The sequence below is a fragment of the Grampus griseus genome, assembly GCF_964374135.1.
Source record: "Grampus griseus genome assembly, chromosome: 8".
In the NCBI taxonomy this organism is placed as follows: domain Eukaryota; kingdom Metazoa; phylum Chordata; class Mammalia; order Artiodactyla; family Delphinidae; genus Grampus; species Grampus griseus.
Window position 1 is genome coordinate 95,692,971 of NC_139002.1, and position 19,934 is coordinate 95,712,904.

At 51.2% G+C, this 19,934-nt stretch overlaps 1 protein-coding gene across 1 annotated transcript in view; it reads left to right on the forward strand.

The window, feature by feature from the left end:
• Positions 1 to 6,869: 6,869 nt before the first annotated feature.
• The window catches only part of PRDM11 (PR/SET domain 11), a gene marked incomplete at both ends in the record, with an annotated part of 47,809 nt that continues 34,744 nt past the window's right edge, over positions 6,870 to 19,934 (forward strand). Inside the window, 3 exons of the mRNA XM_082660584.1 lie at positions 6,870 to 6,988; positions 7,343 to 7,446; positions 8,033 to 8,295. Coding sequence (XP_082516710.1) covers positions 6,870 to 6,988; positions 7,343 to 7,446; positions 8,033 to 8,295 — 486 coding nt within the window. The remainder of the gene's footprint in view (positions 6,989 to 7,342; positions 7,447 to 8,032; positions 8,296 to 19,934) is intronic.

Consider the following 19,934-nt stretch of genomic DNA (forward strand, 5'->3'; position numbering starts at 1 on the left):
TTTGCACACAACTTAATTATGTCCTTAGGATAAATTCCTAGATTTGGGACTGCTCCTACAAAGGTTTTGCTCATTTTAAGGCTTTTCGTATGCATTGCCAAGTCGCCCTGCAGGAAGATTACACCGATTTCTCTTCTAACTAGTAGGGTATGTAAGGTATTCCCCCACACACTTGCCAACTCTGACTAGTATCAAGATTTTTAATCTTTGCCAGTTTCATAGAGGAGAAATGATATTTATTTGTTTTAACTTATATTTATTTGAGTCTTAGCGTTTTGTGATTTTCCATAAAGCAGATTGGCCATTTGTCTCTTTTCTTTTGTAGATTGCTTTTTCACGTTCTTTTCCATTTTATTTTTCCATTGGGATAAGCATCTTTATAGTATAGATTTATTAAAAGTGTTTCTCTATTAAGGGTATTGACTACTCGTGAAGGCCCTCTTTTATTATTATTATTTTTTATAAATTTATTTATTTTGGGCTGTGTTGGGTCTTCGTTGCTGCGCGCAGGCTTTCGCTAGTTGTGGCGAGCGGGGGTTACTCTTCGTTGTGGTGCGCAGGCTGCTCACTGCGGTGGCTTCTCTTGTTGTGGACCACAGGCTCTAGGTGCGCGGGCTTCAGTAGTTGTGGCACGTGGGCTCAGTAGTTGTGGCTGGAGGGCTCTAGAGCGCAGGCTCAGTAGTTGTGGCGCACGGGCTTAGTTGCTCCGTGGCATGTGGGATCTTCCTGGACCAGGGCTCGAACCCGTGTCCCCTGCACTGGCAGGCGGATTCTTAACCACTGAGCCACCAGGGAAGCCCAAGGCCCTCTTCTAATGTCAAAAAAATTTCACCAACAGGCTCACCTGATGTGTGCTACACGTTTAAAATAATAAATAAAATGGACGATAAGAAGAACTAATTTCTATAGAGTACCTATTATATGCCAGGCACTGTGCTCTGTAAAGCAGCCCTAGGAGGTAGGATCTGATATCTGTCCCATTGGACAGATGAGGAAACCGAGGTGGAGCAGATAGTGAATTTTCTCAAGGTTACACAGCTTATTGAGTGGCTGTGCTGGTATCAGTTGCTTAACAAAACACATGGTGCCGTAGGGCTTCTATGAATCAATAACACTGTTAAATAAATTTACCTTTAGTTCATCGCAGAAGTATCTACACACATTTGCAAGTCTGTCTTATGCATGAGTTCAAGGCATATAATCTGTTCTTTCCATAGGCAGAGCTTGCTGGACATATAAATCCAACAACTCCCTGTAATAATTCCATGCTTTCCCCCAATTATCCCCATGGTTTACTGTTAAGAACCACGTTGGAACTTTCATTTTTCAGGAAGGGGAAACTGAGGCTCAGGGCCAGGCAGGAACTTGCTCAGGATCACCTAAAAAGTTTATGGCACAGGGCCTTTCCTGGTGGCGCAGTGGTTAAGAATCTGCCTGCCAATGCAGGGGACACGGGTTCGAGCCCTGGTCCGGGAAGATCCCACATGCGGCCGAACAACCAAGCCCGTGAGCCACAACTACTGAGCCTGCGCTCTAGAGCCCGGGAGCCATAGCTGCTGAAGTCCGTGCGCCTAGAGCCCGTGATCCGCAACGGGGGGAGAGGCCACCGCCATGAGAAGCCCGCACACCGCAAGGAAGAGTAGCCCCCGCTCGCTGCAACTAGAGAAAAGCCTGCACGCAGCAACGAAGACCCAACGCAGCCATGAATAAGTAAATAAATAAAAGTTTATGGCACAGTCAGGACTGAGAGCCAAGGCTTGGGACACCCAGCCCAGGCCACTGTGTAACTCGGGCCAGCCCCCTCACTGAGTGTCCCTTTGTCATCGGGGAGACAACACAGAATGCTGTGGGGGTACAAGAGCAGGCCTGCCAGGTTCTCCTGGCGCTAGCCTCTAGGGTACCCAAGTGGGTACAGGCCCCTGGTCCTCTGGCCACACTGGCTGCCGGGCATTCCAGGACCCTGGCAACCTGCCAAGAGTGAAAACAGAGCTGCAGGCTCCTGAGCCGCGTTCTGCCCCCTCCTCTTGGGTCTGCATCTCATTGCTGGGTTTGCAACATGCCTAATCTCTGCGGGTGCAGACTCAGAGGAGCCAGCTGAGAGGGAGCATTGCCAGCAGCTTGGAGTCCTCTACGAGGCCTGCTGACCCCCACCCCCACCCCGCCCTCCCCTAAGCCCCTCTCTGGGCAAGCAGGGCCAGAGCAGTCTGCGGAAACAGTTGCCGGAGCTTCACCTGGCTGGGGCCTTACCGTGCCCACTGAGCTGGACCTAATGAAGGACACAAGCCCGTGTTCTTCCTCTCTTCCCAAATGGAAGTTCATTCAGTCCTGCCACATCCCATCTTCTCCCTCCCTGCCCCCATGGCCTTCACTACAGACACAGAAAGGAGTTGTAATACACACCAGTTATGTAAGTGAGAGTTGATTCTGGTTCTCCAGGCAGCTGGACCCCTCCAAGAATGAAAAGAACTTAATTGTGCAGCCAGTCAATAAATAGGTATCAAATAATGAGTACTTTGTAACCCATCGTGTTTCCCTTTTTGCCTTAGCTGCCAGGAGGCTCAGAACTGAATGGAAAGCTAGATCACTAAACATCTTACCACAGATTCTGTGTATAATTGGCATCACTCCTCTCCATGAGGTCTCTGGTTGTTCAACTGTCCTGCTGAGTATGAGTTTATGTTATAAATCGTCACAATTTTTTTAATGGGATGAAGGTGGGACGTAAATGAAAAATAAGACATGAAAGTACGTGGCCCACAGACATCTCTACTTTGAGATTCAAATGAATGCTTTTTTTTATAAGGGGATGTTTTCCCCAGGACCATTTAAGACTTAGAAAAAATGTCTGTGTGCCTCTTCCCTCTGTCTCTCTGAGTCTCCCTCTCCCTTTCCACCTTTTTTCTCCGATTTTCTCTCCTCTCCCTCTTCCCCTCCAGCCTTTATTCCCATACTATTGCCTACTTCTCCCTCCTTTCCTTCCCCCCGGTCTCTCTTCCCTCCATCCCCCCTCTCCTTTCTCTTCCTGCTCACCCCCTTGCCTCTGGCAGCCAGTTTAGAGCCAGTAAGGGATTAATATCCCTTACAAACCCTTAGCACTTGGCTCTTTCCAAGACCTTGACCCAGCCTTTGTCTCAGTGATTTCTCTGGGGCAATTTTGATTATTTCCATTTTACCAAGGAAGACACTAAGGCCTAGAGAGTTGAAGTCATATGCCCATGGTTGCACAGCTTATACTTTACACTTATTATCAAATTCAGGCTCCAGGCCTCAGGAGTCTAATCCCATCACACTCTCACTGTCCCTCACTGCCTCTCGATGCCAGCCTCCCCCACCTTGCCTGGCAGAGGTCACAAGAAAGTACCCCATGAAGAGGGTTCAAAACAATAACCCACCCACCCTATCTCCCCCTCTGAGGTCTCTTACAGAGTTGAGATACTCAAAGGGGCCAGAAGAACATATTGGTGGGAGACAGTGAGTTATGACGGGTCATTGGGTCATGAATTAACTTGGCAAACATTTATTGAGAATATGCTATGTGATAGGCAAGGCTGAGACCCGGGTAAGGCAAGCAAGGCACCTAGGGGTGCAAAATTGAAGGAGGCACTCAGTCTCAGGTGCCAGCCCTGCAAGCGCATGACCCTGAGAATGGGTGCCTCCTTAAAGTTCATGCCCTAGCATATGGCTTGTCTTTCACTTGTTCTGCCCTGACGTCAGGCACTCACTGTTACAAGTGCTGGCCATTCAGTGGTGAGCAAAAAGGCCTGCCCTCTGCCCTTGGGGAGCTTCTAATCTATTATGGGAAACAGGTATTCATCAAATAATCATACTGACAGAAGACTGCTCTAAGAGTGACAAGTGTCATGAGGAAAGGGACATGGGGCTAGAGAGGGTATTATGGATGGGGGGGCAGTGAGGGCTGAAGAATAGGTAGGAGCTTTCCAGGTGTGTTCCAGGTGGAATACACAGCAAGTTCACAGGCCCCCCTGGCAGGGTGGAGCATGGCATACAGGTGAAGCCGGGGGAGGGCAGAGGGGCTAGAACAGGAGAGCTCAATGCAAAATGGTCCCGAGCGGTCAGTTCCTATGATAGTGGCAGTCTGCAAATGACTGACTTAAAATAAATCCAATCCAAAGGAGAGAATTCAAAGCCACTCCTTAATGATGTCACACATACCCATCTTCCTGATGAGCTTTACTCAGTGGATGTATAGAGACGGTGCCTAGCTCCCTAGCTCCCTCCAAACACGTCTCTGTTTAATACAGCAACGTCTGTGATAGAATCTAATACTTGACACATTTTCCCGATGAAGAAATGGAAGCACAGAGAAGTTAGACAGCCTGCTGCCCAGGTCAGCTCGGGCTGTCATAACAAAATGCCATAAACTGGGTGGCTTACACACCAGACACTTATTTCTTACAGTTCAGGAGACTGGGAAGTCCAAGATCAAGGTGCTGGCTAATTTGGTTCCTGGTGAAGGCTCTCTTCCTGGCTTGCAGACTGTTGCCTTCCTACTGTCCTCACCTGGTGGAGAGAGAGGGGGCGCTCTGGTGTCTCTTCCCCTTCTTTAAGGGCACCAGCCTTATTAGATTAGGGCCCCATCCTTGTGACCTCATTTAACCTTTATCACCCCCTCGCAGGCCCTGTCTCCAAATACAGGCACACTGCGGGTTAGGGCATCCAACATAGGGATTATGGATTTTTTTTTTTTTTTTTCTGAGGGGGCACATACAAACATTCAGTCCTTAACACCTGCCCAGGGTCACAGAGCCAATAGCTGGCATTTGAACACAAGCAGTGGGCTCTAGGAGCAAGGCTCCTAAACTCTAGACCAGCTGCCTCAGGATGTGTTGCGTGTAAATGTTGTCCATGCGGTTGAGAAGTGCTCCTTAGGGCAGGGGTGTTGTGACTGTTTATAAATCCACTGGGTCCTGCCCCCACCTGGCAGCTGCACCTATGGGCTGAGTCCTGCACCCACCCCAGGGTGATTCGGGTGATACTTCTAGAAGAAGACTGGACTGAGGGTGTGGCGTGAAAGTGAACCAGTCCTGAAGCAAAACGCTTACATTTCGGGGTCCTGCTGTTTCCCATTTACTCAGAGGAGGCCCTAGGCTCCAGTGCAGACTTGGCCAGGAATGGGCTGCGTGACCTTGGGCGAGTCACTGGACGTCTTCCAGCTCTAGGTTCCTGCCTCGCTGACTCCCAACCCCTGCCCACCTCACGGGTGGCTTGGGGGCCATTTCGTGGGCTATGAGGTCAGCCAAGCACCAACCTTGGGGCCCCTCGCAGACGCCGGTCCCCACCCTAGGCCGCGCAGGTGGGGAAGGGGCGGGCTTGCGGTGCGTGGCCGGCGACTTGGGTGTCGCTGGCGCTCTGGCCGCGCCGCAGGCCGCGCTGCCGCCGTGCCGAGTGGGCTGCGGAGGCTGGGAGGGCGCGCGGTGGGCCGCGGGGCCCAGCCTCCCCGGCGCTATCATCCTCACCAGACGCCCGCGAGGCGCCCCCCGGCCCGCGTGGGGGCCGAGGCCCGCGGGAGGGGCTGGAATTCCTCCCAGGCGGGGCCCCCTCCCGGGCGCCCGCTTCCTTTCGCTCCCCGCGCGCCCCCCTCCCGGCCGCCAGCCAACTGCGTGCCCCCGGGGCCGGCAAGAAGCCACATGCCCCCGCAAGGAATGCCGGGCCTGGCGGGCGGGGGGCGGGCGCTGGGCAGGGCCGGGCTGGGCAGGGAGCGCCCCGCCGGGAAGGTTGGTGAGAGGGAGAGAGCGAGCCCGCGCCCTCCCCGGCCCCCCGCGCCGCCCCTGCTCCCGGCCGGTGCGCAGTGCCGGCCGGATCTCGGGATCTCACACTTTCCCAGCCGGACACGCAGCCGGGATGACCCGCGGGCTTCAGGAGCTGGGGGTCCCAGGGGGGGCGGTGGGGGGCTGGGGCGGGGCTTCTCGGCCCGGCCTGGGCCTCCCCCGCCCCCCTCCGCGCGCCCCCAGTCCCCGCCGGCTCGGAGAAGGGGGCAGGCCGTCACGTTTCCCCACACCCCTCCCGCTGCCGGCGGCTTTGGGGCCCCGGTGGGGAGCAGGGGGCTGATTAGCCGAGGAGCAGGGGTGTGGCCAGCGGGGCCCCGGGTAGTGAGTCACACACGCTGCTCGCCCAGTCCGGGGGCCGAGCGCGCTCCCAGCCCGAGCTGAGCGCTGTTCTGGCCAGAAGAGTGTCCCCGGGCTTGGCATGAGGACCCTGGGGTGCCAAGGGAGGGGCTGAAGCCCAGCGCGGTGGTGGAGGAGGGCGGTAAGCTGCGGGCTAGGGAGACTCCCCTAGAGAGAGCTGGGTGGGGCTTGGAGTCAGGGCCGGCCCACACGGGGACCCCCAGGCCCCGCCTGTACCTGCTCTGAGCTGGCGAAGCGAGCCTGGCTGCATTCCCTGGAAGCCCCTGGGTGAGGGGCTGTGCAGCCAGGCGCTCGGGGCCCATTTCATCTGCCTGCCCCCTTTGGCCCCAGCTGGACTTGAGTCGATCCCTCCCCTGCTCCCCATTGCAGGGTTTTGTGCAGAGGCTCCTGTGGGTCCCTCGTACCCTTTGCCCTTTGGTCTTGGGGTACAGGCTGTGCTTCTCAGCCCTGCCTCCTGGCCTGAGCTACTCCCGGCCCCTGACCCCATGGGGCTGGTGGCTCCAGTCGTCCCCAGGACCAGCCCGGGATAGAAATGGCATTTCCTCTTGGCTGGGCTACAGCTGTTTTTGTTGTCTGTGTTCTCAAGCGCTTCCTCTGGGGATGGCAGGGAGGGTAACCAGACTCCAGGAGACCCCCGCTTGCCCTCTCTGCCACTCACCCCTCTTCCCCTGTCTCTTTGATCCTCTTCCTGTGGTGGTCCCGCCTTCGCGTCCCCAGGACAGAATGACTGAGAACATGAAGGAGTGCTTGGCGCAGACCAAGGCAGCCGTGGGGGAGATGGTGACGGTGGTGAAGACAGAGGTCTGCTCACCTCTCCGCGACCAGGAGTATGGCCAACCCTGGTGAGGCCCCAATGTGGGGACAGGCGAGGGAGAAGGGGGGGAGCATTGCTGGGCTGGGTTGATGGGAGACCCTGGGAAGACATCCCATGCTTTACTCATCTTCCATACTCTGCTCTGGGCAACTCCTAGGACCAGGGGTGAGCACAGGCTCTAGAAAAACCCAAGTAGTGGCCCAAGAAAGCCTGAACCCAGGTCTCAGGACTCCTACCTTTCCACTACCCACTGCACTGAACAAGCAGGTGGGCTGGGGTTCCTCCACCTGCCTCACATCCGGTCACGTCCTCAGTTTCCCTGCCCAGCAGCCTCTCACTCTGATCGCTTTGTGCTTTCTCTACTGGCCCCTGTCCTGGCCAGCTCTAGGAGACCAGACCCCTCCGCCATGGAAGTGGAGCCCAGGAAACTGAAGGGGAAGCGTGACCTCATCATGCCCAAAAGCTTCCAGCAAGTGGACTTCTGGTGTAAGTGGAGCTTGGGGCTACTCTTGGCCACTCTGCGTGCCCTTCACCGCCCCCCCACCCCCCCTCCATCCCATCTCTGCTTAGGGAATTTGCAGTGAGAATACTGAAGATAGACACTCACCTATTATGTACCAGACACAGGTCCAGGCCTCAGTTAATCCTCACCGTTAGCCACTGAGGTGTCCATTATTTGGTCCCATTTTCCAGGGGAGGACACTGAGACTGGGTGAGGGTTAAGTACCACCTGCGTCAGGTCCCACAGCTCACAGATGCACAGCTGCAATTCAAACCCAGGCCTATTTGACTCCAGTCATGATCTTTCTTCTATTTTTTCAAACTGGCTTCCTTGATGTTGGTGGGTGTGTCCTTTGAGTCCCCAGGGAGGGGAGTGAGTTATCACTACTGAAGACTCAGGGGCCTGTGACTGGCTGGGGTGGAGCCAGGGCTGGGACTCCCGAGTTCCAGGCTGTGTACTTTCCACTGGCTCACGCTGTCCTCAGGGTGGGCCTCCCATCAGCCCCTCAGCCACCTCCATGGGGGTCCTACCTCCCAACTGAGGCTCTCTTTCCTCTTTCCATCCCTCCAGTCTGCGAGTCCTGCCAGGAGTACTTTGTGGATGAGTGCCCGAACCATGGTCCCCCGGTGTTTGTGTCCGACACGCCGGTGCCTGTGGGCATCCCAGACCGGGCGGCCCTCACCATCCCCCAGGGCATGGAGGTGGTCAAGGAAGCCAGTGGGGAGAATGACGTGCGTTGCATAAATGAGGTCATCCCCAAGGGCCACATCTTCGGCCCCTATGAGGGGCAGATCTCCACCCAGGACAAATCAGCTGGCTTCTTCTCGTGGCTGGTGAGTGTCTCCTGGGCTGTGCCTCGGAAAAGGGTGCCACGAACATGGAAGGAAACCAGCAGGGGGAGCCATACGCTGGCCCAGCCTGGCCCAGAGCTTTTCTGCCATCACTCCTGGACACGTGGATGATGGATCTTGCTGTCCCCTTGCCCCTGTGACCCTTGGTAGCCAAGGGCCATGCGGAGGAGCCCCATCTGGCAGTAGTCAGCGGAATCAGTGGTGGGGCAATTTCTCCATGAATCCTCGTGCGTGTGTCTGGCGGGCCATTCTATGACATTTATGAAGGGTTTACCCCAGCCCTCCTCTGGAGTGGGTGACCTGGAGCATAGCATGACGTTCAGCTAAAAAAGCAGTGATATCCGATGCTAGAGGGAAAGCTTCCAACAAGACAGGCACGGCCCCTGCCTTCTGGGAGTGGACAGTCTGGTGGGGAGCACAGGCAGTGAACAAATACATGCGCATGTGACAAATTGCTACTGAAGGGGGAATACAGGACGCTCTGGGTACACAGGGAGATGGCAGCGTTCACAGAGCTCTGGGATTTGGGGCCTGGAGCCTGAGTTCATCATGTCAGCCAGGTTTGCTAATTACTATCTAATGTGACCTTGGATGAGTCATTGAACCTCTCTGTGCCAGGATAATCATAGCTGATGGTGAAGATGAAATGAGTTAATGCTGCAAAGTTCTTAGAATCGTGCTTGCCTTTAGTAAGCACGCAGTGACTGTCAGCTATTATTGTTGTTCTTGGCCTACTTGAGGGGTTTGGTCAAGACTTCCTCTGGTCTGAGACTTGAAGAATGAGTAGCAGTTAGTAGAAGGGGGATGGAAAAATGCTCCATGTAGGCAGAACAGCTGAGAGAGAGGAACCTAAGAAGTCCGGTGGGGCAGCAGCAGTGAGCCTGAGAGGCAGAGCGGCGAGAATTGGCAGGAGAGGGAGGTGGGAGCCAGATCATGCTGTGTTTCATAGGCCGTGACAAGTGCATCCTTCATCCTGTGGGTCAGGGGAAGCCATCGGAACGTTTCAAGCAGAGGTGTGACGTGGTAGGTTGCAGAATGGAGAATTGGGATTCTAGGTAAAAGGCTGGAGTGGGAGTTCGCATCTGGAAAGATGGTGGCTTAAACTCAAGTGCTAAAGGTGGGCACGTTTGAGAGATTTAGGGGGGAGAATCCCCAAGATTCGTTGATAGACAGGATGTGAAGGTGAGGAAGAGGGATTTTCAGATTGGAAAATTATCAATGATGACTTTCAGGCACCAAACTTGACCACAGATAGGGGGACATGGGACAGTAGAGAGAGGCAGGCTGGGGGTAGGAAGATGATTCATTTATCTTTAGATAAACACCTCTTGAAGGTCTGCTTTGTGTCAAGCACTGGGCTGGCTCTAGGGACGCAATGGTGGACCAGATCAGACATCATCCTGCCCTCATAGAATTTACTGTGGGGAAGATGGAAGAAATTAAAGAATAAGATAAGCATCAATAAATGTAACATTATGGGGCTTCCCTGGTGGCGCAGTGGTTGAGAGTCCGCCTGCCGATGCAGGGGACACGGGTTTGTGCCCCGGTCCGGGAAGATCCCATGTGCTGCGGAGCGGCTGGGCCCGTGAGCCATGGCCGCTGAGCCTGCGCGTCCGGAGCCTGTGCTCCGCAAAGGGAGAGGCCACAACAGTGAGAGGCCCGCGTACCGCACAAATAAATAAATAAATAAATAAAAATAAATGTAACATTATGGCTCTGAAAGGTAATGGAGAGACAGTGGGGCTAGGAGAAAAGTGCTCAACCAAGGAATTTGATGGGGCCAGGAGTCGGGGAAGGCTTGCTAACAGTTGAGCTGTGATTGAAGGAGGAGAATTCCCACCGGGTGATGCTTGGTGAGGGGCATCAAGATGGATGGAGCACCATGAGCAAAGGTCCTGTGGCAGAAGAAAGCACGTTTGAGCAACTGGGCGGTCAGTGTGCCTGGAGTGCAGCAAACATGGGCCTGGAAGAGACAGCGGCTGGGTCACGTAGGGCCCAGTGGGCCAGACTGGGACTTCCGTTCTCCATTTTAAGAACAGCGAAAAGCTTTCATTTATGTTTTGAAAGGGTGACTTTGGCTGCAGGCTGGAGAACTGATGGGGTGGAGGCATTGGTCAAGAATGGACGTCTGCACCCCAGTCGGAGGACTGTGTTCGTTCTTGAAGTCGGTGACGGTGGAGGGTTGAGCTAGGGTGGGGCAGAGACATGGAGACAAGTGAACTGGTTTGTGAACTACTTCAGAGATGAAAGAGATTTGACTTGGGAAGAGACCTATTGGCCCAAGTAAGGGAGAGGGAAGTGTCATGAACAACTCCTGCAGCGTTCCTCTCCCTACAGGTCAGGAATGGTGAATTTCTGTGAGAAATGGGGAACGTCAGAAGGGGACTGGGTTGAGGGGAAGATCCTGATTTTGGTTTGGGGCTTGTTGAGTTTGGAGTGATGCCTTGGATATATTGTTGAGTGATGCCAAGATATCCAAGTAGTGATATCAACTAGGCAGCTTTATATATATGGGTTCAGAGCTTGGAAAGGACGACTGGAGATGTTACTTCATGAGTCACCTGTGCATAGGTGATCCGTGGGGCCAGAGGGCTGGAGGGCAGCCCCCAGGGAGAACAGGCTGAGCGAGAGGTGCAGCAGCCTAAGGACTAAGCTTTGAGGAACTTCAACGGTGAGCGGTACAGCAGGGGAGCTCGATCCTGCAGGGGAGCCAGAGCAAGAGTGGCCTGGGGTGGGAAGGCCAGAGTGTCCAGCAATGTCCAGCTCTGCTGAGAAGCCAAGCAAGAGAAGGGCTCGAAAGCATTTACTGGATTTAGTGCCAGGGAAGTCACTGGTGACTTTAGCAAGAGCTGTTACTATAAGCCAGTGGTTGTCAACCTGGGGCAATTTATACCCCCCGCCCCCTTTCTGGGGTAGTTGGAAATGTCTGGATGGTTTTTTTTTTTTTGCCATCACAACTTAAGATGGAGACATGCTACTGGCATCTAGAAGTAGGAGGCCAGGGATGCTGCTAAACCTTTTATAATACATAGGACAACCTCCTACAACAAAGAATGATCTGGCCTCAGTTGTCAACAGTACCAGGGCTGAGAAATCCTGCAGAAGAGTAATGAGATGGAAACCTCATTAGAATGGAGGTGACTGGTGTAGTCACTTCTCAGAAGTTTGATTAGAAATACGTGGAGGAGAGAGACAGGAAGAGTGATGGCTGAGGGAAGACTGGGGTCAAGGGAGTTTGTTAATGAGACATTAACTTCCTTAAAAAACCCAGTGGAGGGAGTCCTGCTGAAGAAATGATTGAATATACAGTAGAGATAAGGCGTGATGGGTAAGCTTTTATATTACCTAAGAAGGTTCACATGGAGACACTGGCTGTAGAAAGGAGGTGGGCCAACGTTTTGTCTGTCCCTGGAGGGATATCCTGGAGATTTGGAGCAGGTGAAGGGAGGTGACTATAGTAGGCCAAACAATGGCTCTCCAAAGATGGCCATGTCCAGATCCCTGGAACTTGTGAATGTGTTATCTTACATGGTAAAAGGAACTTTGCACACGTGATCAAGTTAAGGACCTTGAGATGGAGAAATCATCTTGCCTTATCGGGGTGGGCCCACTGCAGTTACAAGCATCTTTATGAGAGGGAGGCAGGAGGGTTAGAGTCAGAGAGAAAAGATTGGAAGACCCTATGCTGCTGGCCTTGAAGATGGAGAAGGAGCTAAGGCCTGCAGAGTCTACAAAAGGCCAGGAAGCAGATTCTTCCCTCAAGCCACCTGAAAAAAACTCAGGCCTGCCAACACCTTGATTTTAGGATTCCTTACTTCCAGAAAAGGAAGACAATAAGTTTGTGTTGTTTTAAGCCACCGTGTTTGTGGCCGTTTGTTACAGCCGTAGTAGGGCACTAATCCGGTGGGCTTGTGTTTGGGGGGACGTCTGCTAAAATGTGCAGAGAGGTGGTGCCTGAGACTGAGGAGAAGGCGAGTTCAGGTTGGGATGGGTAGAGATGGAGATGCCCTCGAGATGCCCAGGTGGCGCTGTCCCGAGGCACGTCGAGATGCCCAGGTGGCGCTGTCCCGAGGCACGTCCACACCTGCTGCCCAGGTGTGGGTCAGCAGCCGAGGGCAGATGCCTGCGTATGGAGGGAAAACCAAGCATATAAATATACGCAGCTGAGCCCTGGGAAGGGTCGAGCAGTGGGGTCAGTGCTGCAGAGGGCGAGAAGCTTGGGGATCGAGAGCCCATTGGCACACGGGTCTTGGTGTGCTTGACAGGGGCAGTTTCACGGGTGGAAGCCACATTGCCGTGGATCGAGATGTGAGTGGGAGGTGAGGAGGGGGAGCCAGCAAGGGTGATTGGCTTGTTTTCAAAGTCTGGCTGCTCATTGAGCAATTATTATATGCCAGGTGTATATCCCATTCTCCCTCAAAACAGTCCCACAGGTGGAGGTGGCTGCCCTTCTCGTTCAGATAAGGGAACCCGGGACTGAAGAGGTCAAGCAAGCAGCCCCAGCTCCCGTAGCTGGTACCTGGCAGACCTTGGGTTCCTTCAAAGACAGCATCCCTCCGTGATGCCTGGGGCTTTAAGGAGTTCCATCATGGGGAGACATGCCTAAGGAGGGGGAGCAGTGAATGTGGTTATGTGTCCAAATTCAATCTGTCCTCACAGAGGCAGAGCAACTCCCATGCACTGGGCACTGAGCAGGAAGTTCTGGAGGTAACACAAATACAAGAAGTTTGCTCTCTGTTTTTTGGGGTTTTTTTTTTTTGCGGTACGCGGGCCTCTCACCGCCATGGCCTCTCCCGTTGCGGAGCACAGGCTCTGGACACGCAGGCTCAGCGGCCATGGCTCACGGGCCCAGCATGTGGGATCCTCCCAGACCAGGGCACGAACCCTCGTCCCCTGCATCGGCAGGGGGACTCTCAACCACTGCGCCACCAGGGAAGCCCTGCTCTCTGTTTTTACAGAGCCTTTGGTTCAGCCACAGGGAGCGGGGACTGAGGTAGACGGGAAGGCAGGAGGCCTATTCCCGACCCAGAGTTTTACTGGTGATTGTGGTGCTGCAGTAGGCTGTAGGGGTAGGCAGAAAGGGAGTTGGTTTTGGCTGGGCAAATTGGGGATGGGTTTTGAAGGATGGCTAGGAGTTCAGCAGAGGAGGCTGATGCCTTCTCAGCCTGCAGGAAAATCTCAGGGGAGAAAAATCTAGCGTCATGCCCAGGGAAGGGCTAGTAGGGTCCCCTTCTTTCCCATCAGAGTCTACCCTTTGGGACAGCCCAGCCAGGAAAGGTTGGAGTCTCTAAAGCAGATAGCTTCCCCAGGTTCGTGGCCTGGCATGGGTCCGGGTCCAGAGAAAAGGGATAATAGGAAGCTCTGGAGTTTGCAGCGTGATCATAGACCAGCTCCATCTGTTCGTGGCCTGTCGTTCAGGGGCAGGGCCAGAGGCAGCAATGTTGCTTCCTTGGAGGTTCCTTCCACGGGCCTCTGAGCTGCGGCATACGCATGGGTGCAGGGACAATATGGCTGGAGGTCGCAGGACCACGTGGAGGCTTTGACCTTTGTGATGCAGAGAAGTGAGAGGCGTTGAAGCCTGTGTGTGTGTCTGTGTGTCTGTCCTCAGTTGCGGCCTCAGCTGGGGAAAAGCAGGAATGAGGAACAGCTCTGCCTGCTCAGACGATGGGTTGGCTGAATGGTGCGAGGGGGGAAAAGGTGGGCTAAACCACGGCCCTGACTTTGGACCAGGATCCGGAAACTCCACATCCTAAATAAACTGCATTCATCTGTCAAATCCTGTCCCAAAGCTATACTTGTCTGTTCTTGACCTTCTGCCTGCCTTCCAAAGCTCTGGCCTCCATCCAACACAGCACATTTCCTTCCATAACTCAGTATATAGAGTCCCCTCCAGCAGAAACGATGGTGGTGCTGTAAGGATAAGCATAGCCGTTAATGTTTATTGAGCGCCTACTACGTGTCTGGGTCTGTACTCAGCACTTCACAGCATGGTCTCATTTGGTCCTAGCGATGCCCCTGTGAAGCAGGTATTGTTCTATCCATTGCACAGCTGAGAAAACTGAGGCCTGGAGAGAATGAGTCATTCTGCACAAAGCTAAACGGCTAGTGAGTAGCTGAGCTGGGGTTCAAACCTGGGCAGTGTGCCTCCAGAACCCACCTTCTCATTCGGCCTCCTGGTCCTCTCCACCTGCCTTACTTGTCGGGCCTATGCCTACATCCTGGCCTTGGTCGACTCTGTTCCACTCATCCTTCCTGCCCAGTACAAGGTCCCTCTCCATCTCCCCTCAACCTGGAGGAAAGCTGGTCCTGCAGGGACAGGGCCCGGGTTTAGATGAACCAAATGGCCATTTCCACTTTGCATCTCTCCTTCATGGCCTGGCCTCCTTGGAAGGAGTTTTGCTCTCACTTCTGACTGTTTAGAAAAGAAATTCCACTTCCTCTGCTTACTCATCTCACTGGAAATCACAGACTCCATAAGTCATTGCCAAGGTTGCCAGGCTGCCCTCAGGCGCTGCAGGCCAGAGACGATGCTGCAGGCATGAGATGCTTGGGGAGCGCCAGGCAGCCATATGGTTTGGTAAGAGGCAGAGAAAGAGGAGGCCAGCACAGGGTTTCTGTTTCAGCTTTTCACTGAGACCCAGTCTGGTTCCAGAAGGGATTTAGGGCAGCCTAGCAGCATATATCAAATATAACATGATAGCATATTAAAACTGAGAGAGAGAGAAGAAAGAAAAACAAGGGTGGAGACCCTAAATGGAGCCAGGAATGAGGCTAAAAATGCATACCATAATGACCTGTGCGTGCACTTTTAGCTATAGAAGGTCCCAGTCCGGCAGCCACTGGGAAAAGGCAAGCCTGCTTAGCTACCAGTACTTTCTGGCCATAACTCGAGAAGTCCCAGGTAGCTCCCAAGGAGGTCTCCTTTTCTGGGTAGAGACTGGATGGGAGATTTCCCAGGCCTCCTTATAGAGAGGACACTGTGTGGTGGGATTGTTCCCCCGCAGTCAGCCAGCCTCTCTGCCTGCCAGGCTCCTACTGTTCTGGGGAGAAGCAGACGTGAAATGGGGTTTCAGTGTTTTCCATTTCAGCTTCCATCGTAAAAATGGAGATTTATTTTAAAACTTGAAATTGGATGTGCAAAAGCTCATGACGCCCTCCAGAACAGAGTCTGAGAAATCCCGAGTAGCTGGGATAGATGAAGTGTTGAGCAGACAGTTGCAACAGTGCAAGATGTCAGCGGGAGCAGGGGGTGGGGTGGGGCTCAGAGAAGGGAAGAACAAGGGGCTGGTCCAGGAAGAAAAGAAGGCCCATTTGAAACAGGTTGGGCTTCTGTGTGTGTGTGAGAGTCTGAGCAAGTGAGTTTCGTGCTTATTTGTTAATTTCTATTAACTCTTTATTCTGAAAATTTCAAACTCTACAGAAGTATGAGAATAGTATGATCAACAGCCACACACCCTGCATCTAGATTCGCCCGCTGCTAACATTTTATAACAATTGCTTCAGTCTCTCTCCATATATCTACCTATAGGCACGTGCACGCACGCGCGCGCACACACACATTCTTTTTCGTTTGGTTTTTCTGAACTGTTTGAGACGTAGTTCCAGACATCAGGCTTCACGGGCTATGCAGTGTCTGTCACCGCTACCCAGCTCTGCCTTTGTACCATGAAAGCAGCCGTACACAGCACATGAATGAATGAGCGTTGCTGGGTTCCAATAAAACTTTATTTGTAAGCACTGACATGTGAATTTCATATAAGTTCAAATGAAATTTGAGTTTCACAAGTTTTGAAAATCAAACAAATGAAATTATACGAAAAAAATTTTTTTTCAATTATTAAAAAAACAACAAGCAAAACCACACTTAGCTCACAGGCTGTATAAAAATAGATGAGGAGCTGGATTTGACCTGCCGGCAGTAGTCTGCTGACCCCTGTCCTGTATAATCACAATATAATTATTATATTCAGGAAATTTAACCATGGATACAGTACTGTCTCAACTACAATCCATATTCAGATTTTCCCAATTGCCTTGCGTAACGGCCTTGGTAGTTTTCCCTCCATTCAGGACCCGCTCAAGCATCACACATTGCATTTACTTGTCATGTCTCATTAGTCTCCTTTATTCTAGAACAGTTTCCCTGCATTGTGTTTTCTCTTTCACGATATCGCTGCTTTGGAAGAGTTCAGGACAGTTGTTTGTAGAACGTTCCACAGTTTAGATTTGTCTGATTGTTTCCTCATGATAGGTTCAGATTATAGATTTTTTGGCACAGAGGGTGTTTTGTCTTTCGCACTGCAGATAGCAGGAACACGTGACGTCCGTTTGTCTTCTCTTTAACCCAGTGCTTTTAGCAACTATTGATGATTCTTGCCTGTATCAGTTATTTTTCATGGTTCAAAATGATTTGTAACCATTCCTTCTACACTTATGACTTGACATTCTTCTGTTAGGAAAAAAAGTGCTCAACTTTCTCCCCCACCCCATTCCTTAAAGTTATTTTTAGTATCAGTATGGACTCAAGGATTCTTTTTTTTCTTCAGTGTGTTCTAGTCCATTCCCGTCATTATTCATTTTGAGCTTTAAATTGCCCTAGATGTGGCCAACAGGAACCCGTTCAGACTGGCTTCTTGTCCTTCTTTTAGTATTTCCTTACTTCCTGTGCAAAGAAGTTCTTTTTTTTTTTTTTTCCATGGCACGTGGCATGCAGGTTCTTTAGTTCCCTGACCAGAGATCAAACCCGTGCCTCCTGCAGTGGAAGCTCAGAGTCTTAACCACTGGACTGCCAGGGAAGTCCCAAAGAAGATGTTCTAGCCATCTCTCTTAGGAGCTCTAATTTGCTTTAGTGAGAAATGGTATTTAGAATTCAAATCTCTGGGCACTAGGTGTGTGCATTGCTCCTGGGGTGTCCTTGCTTCTAATCCTGAACTAGGTTTTTGAGAGATGTGTTGAAGTGAGTGGCCAACAGAGTCAGGAAATGAGGGAACACGGAATCACAAGCAGTGGGCATAACATGTGCAAAGGCCCAGGGACACATGTGTAAGTTGAGGTGTGGAATGGTAATGGGGTATAGCAGAGGTACAGGATGTGCTTAGAAGGAAAAGTGGAAGATGATGCTAGAAAAAAGTTGCTTTTCTCATGTTCTAAGATGTTATGGATCTTAAAACACTATTGATTCAATATCAGCTTTTCCAGGAATAAAAATATGTACCTCAACCCTAAGATTCCTCTTAATATCAGAAGCATTAAATGGCTTGGCTTGTATAACTTTTATAAATGCTGGTAGTTTGGTTACTGAATCATGAACCAAACCAGAGATATCCCCCCCCAACCCCAAATATAATATGCTAGTGAACTAGTTTTGGCTGGAACTGAGTCTTTAATTCTCAAACTCTATATGGAACAAAAATAAAGCATGAAAAACTATTCTGAACTCTTCTGAATTTTCACTATAAGCCGGCTTCTAACTTGACCTTCAACATTCCTTGTCTCCGCAGCACTTGCACTGCAGTTGTGTTTCGCACTTTTGTTATATTGAGGCCGCTTTTTAAAATATATGTATATATTTTACTATAGTTACCGTGCTGTACATCACATACCCAGGAGTAATTTATTTTGACCACCCTTCCTGCATTTTGACAACACCCCACCTCCCGCCTCTGGCAATCACCCATTTTCTGTATCTCTGAGTTCAGGGTTTGTTTGCTTGTTGTTTTAGATTCCACATATAAGTGCGATCATACGGCATTTGTCTTGATCTCACTTGTCTTAGCACAATGCCTTCAAGGCCCATCCATGCCATTGCACGTGGCAGGATTTCCTTCCTTTTTATGGCTGAAAAATATTCCCTTGTATATCTATCCACATATTCTTTATCCGTTCATCCGTTGATGGGCACTTAGGTTGTTTCCATTTCTTGGCTGTTATACATAATGCTGCAGTGAACATGGGGGTATAGATACCTTTTTGTGTTAAGTTTCCATCGGTTAAATACCCAGAAGTGGGATTAGTGGATCATATGGCAGTTCTATTTTTCATTTTTTAAGGAACCTCCATACTGGTTTCCATACTGGCTGCACCAATTTACATTCCCAAAACAGTGCTCAAGGGTTCCCTCTTCTCCACATCCTCGTCAACACTTGTTATCTCTTGTCTTTTTGGTGAAAGCCATTCTGAGAGGTGTGAACTGGTGTCTCGTTGTGGTTTTAACTGCATTTCCCTGATGACTGGTGATGTTGAGCATCTTTTCATGGGCACTTTGGTCAGGTGTCTGACTTTTATTCTTTATGGGGTCCCAGTGTTACATTAATTTTATTCTAAAGTTACTTTAAAAGGTTTAAACATAAAAAACTAGATAAACACATTTCTTATAGCTTTTAAACAACTATAAACCCGAGACAGACTTAAAAATATAAAATGAACAGAACTATACAAACCAACATAATTCAAATGAACAAAATCAATGTCCTGTGTTGGATAATGTGTTACTGAAACTAACGTGCTGTTTATAGGGTGAATACTACTTAGACACGGCTTCTTCCGCATTGGGCATGCCTGTGCTTTTGTGTGCCACGTGACACTTTTCTTTGTTTGTCTCTGTTTAAAACACTGGGAAATCTTTCATTAATGCAACTGCCACGATGTGTCTTAGTCTTTGCCAGAATGCATCATTTCCATATTAAACTTGGTATCTGTTCTTTTTTCATCGGCTCATGGCAAGTAGTCATAATTGGTGTTGTACAGTCAGCTGTGACAATGGGACAAGCAGTGGAATAGAATGGAGCTCTGTAAACTTTTTGTGTTAAGGGACCAGATAGTAAGTATTTTAGGCTTTGTGGCCCATACCGTGTCTGTCACACTACTCAATCCTGCCATTGCGGTGTGAGAGCAGCCGGAGGTGTGTGCGTTCTAGTAAGACTTTGTTTATGGAGACCGAAATGTGAATTCCGCATAATTTTCACATGATGAAATAGTCTTCTTTTGATTTATTTTCAACCATTTAGAAATGTACAAACCATTCTTAGCTGGTGGGCTGTACAAAACAATTGGGGGGTGCTGGATTAAGCCTGCAGGCTCTGGTTTGCTGACCCCTGGCGTATAGAACAACAATCATTTAGCCCTGCTCGGGTATCTGCTGGCTGATTGCAGATCCTCATTGATTCTGGTGTGTCCACTGGTTCCCTGCGGTTGGGCTGATTTAGTTGGGCTTGGCTGCTCACCGAGGCCCAAGTCTGCTCCAAGTGTGTCTGTTCTGGGCCCAGACTGAAGAGGCGGAGGCTCCCTGGGGAAGCTCTTCTCATCCCGGAGGCAAGCCCACCCTCACAAGCACGTTTCAAGCCCGTGTCCGCATCGTGCGTGTTAACACCCCATTGGCCAAATAAGTCATGTGGCTGAACCCAAGGTCAAGGAGTGAAGAAGTATGGGCCACCTGTAAGACAGAGTCTAGTGCGGAGTCACACGGCCAGGGTGATAGGGAGGGGCGAGAGCTGCGCCAAGAATTCAACCTACCACGGGTGCCAACTCAGTCACAAGCACAATACTCTTTTTTAATTTTTTTTTTGGCTGCGCGATAGGGCTTGCGGGATCTTCATTCCCAGATCAGGGATCTAACCCAGGCC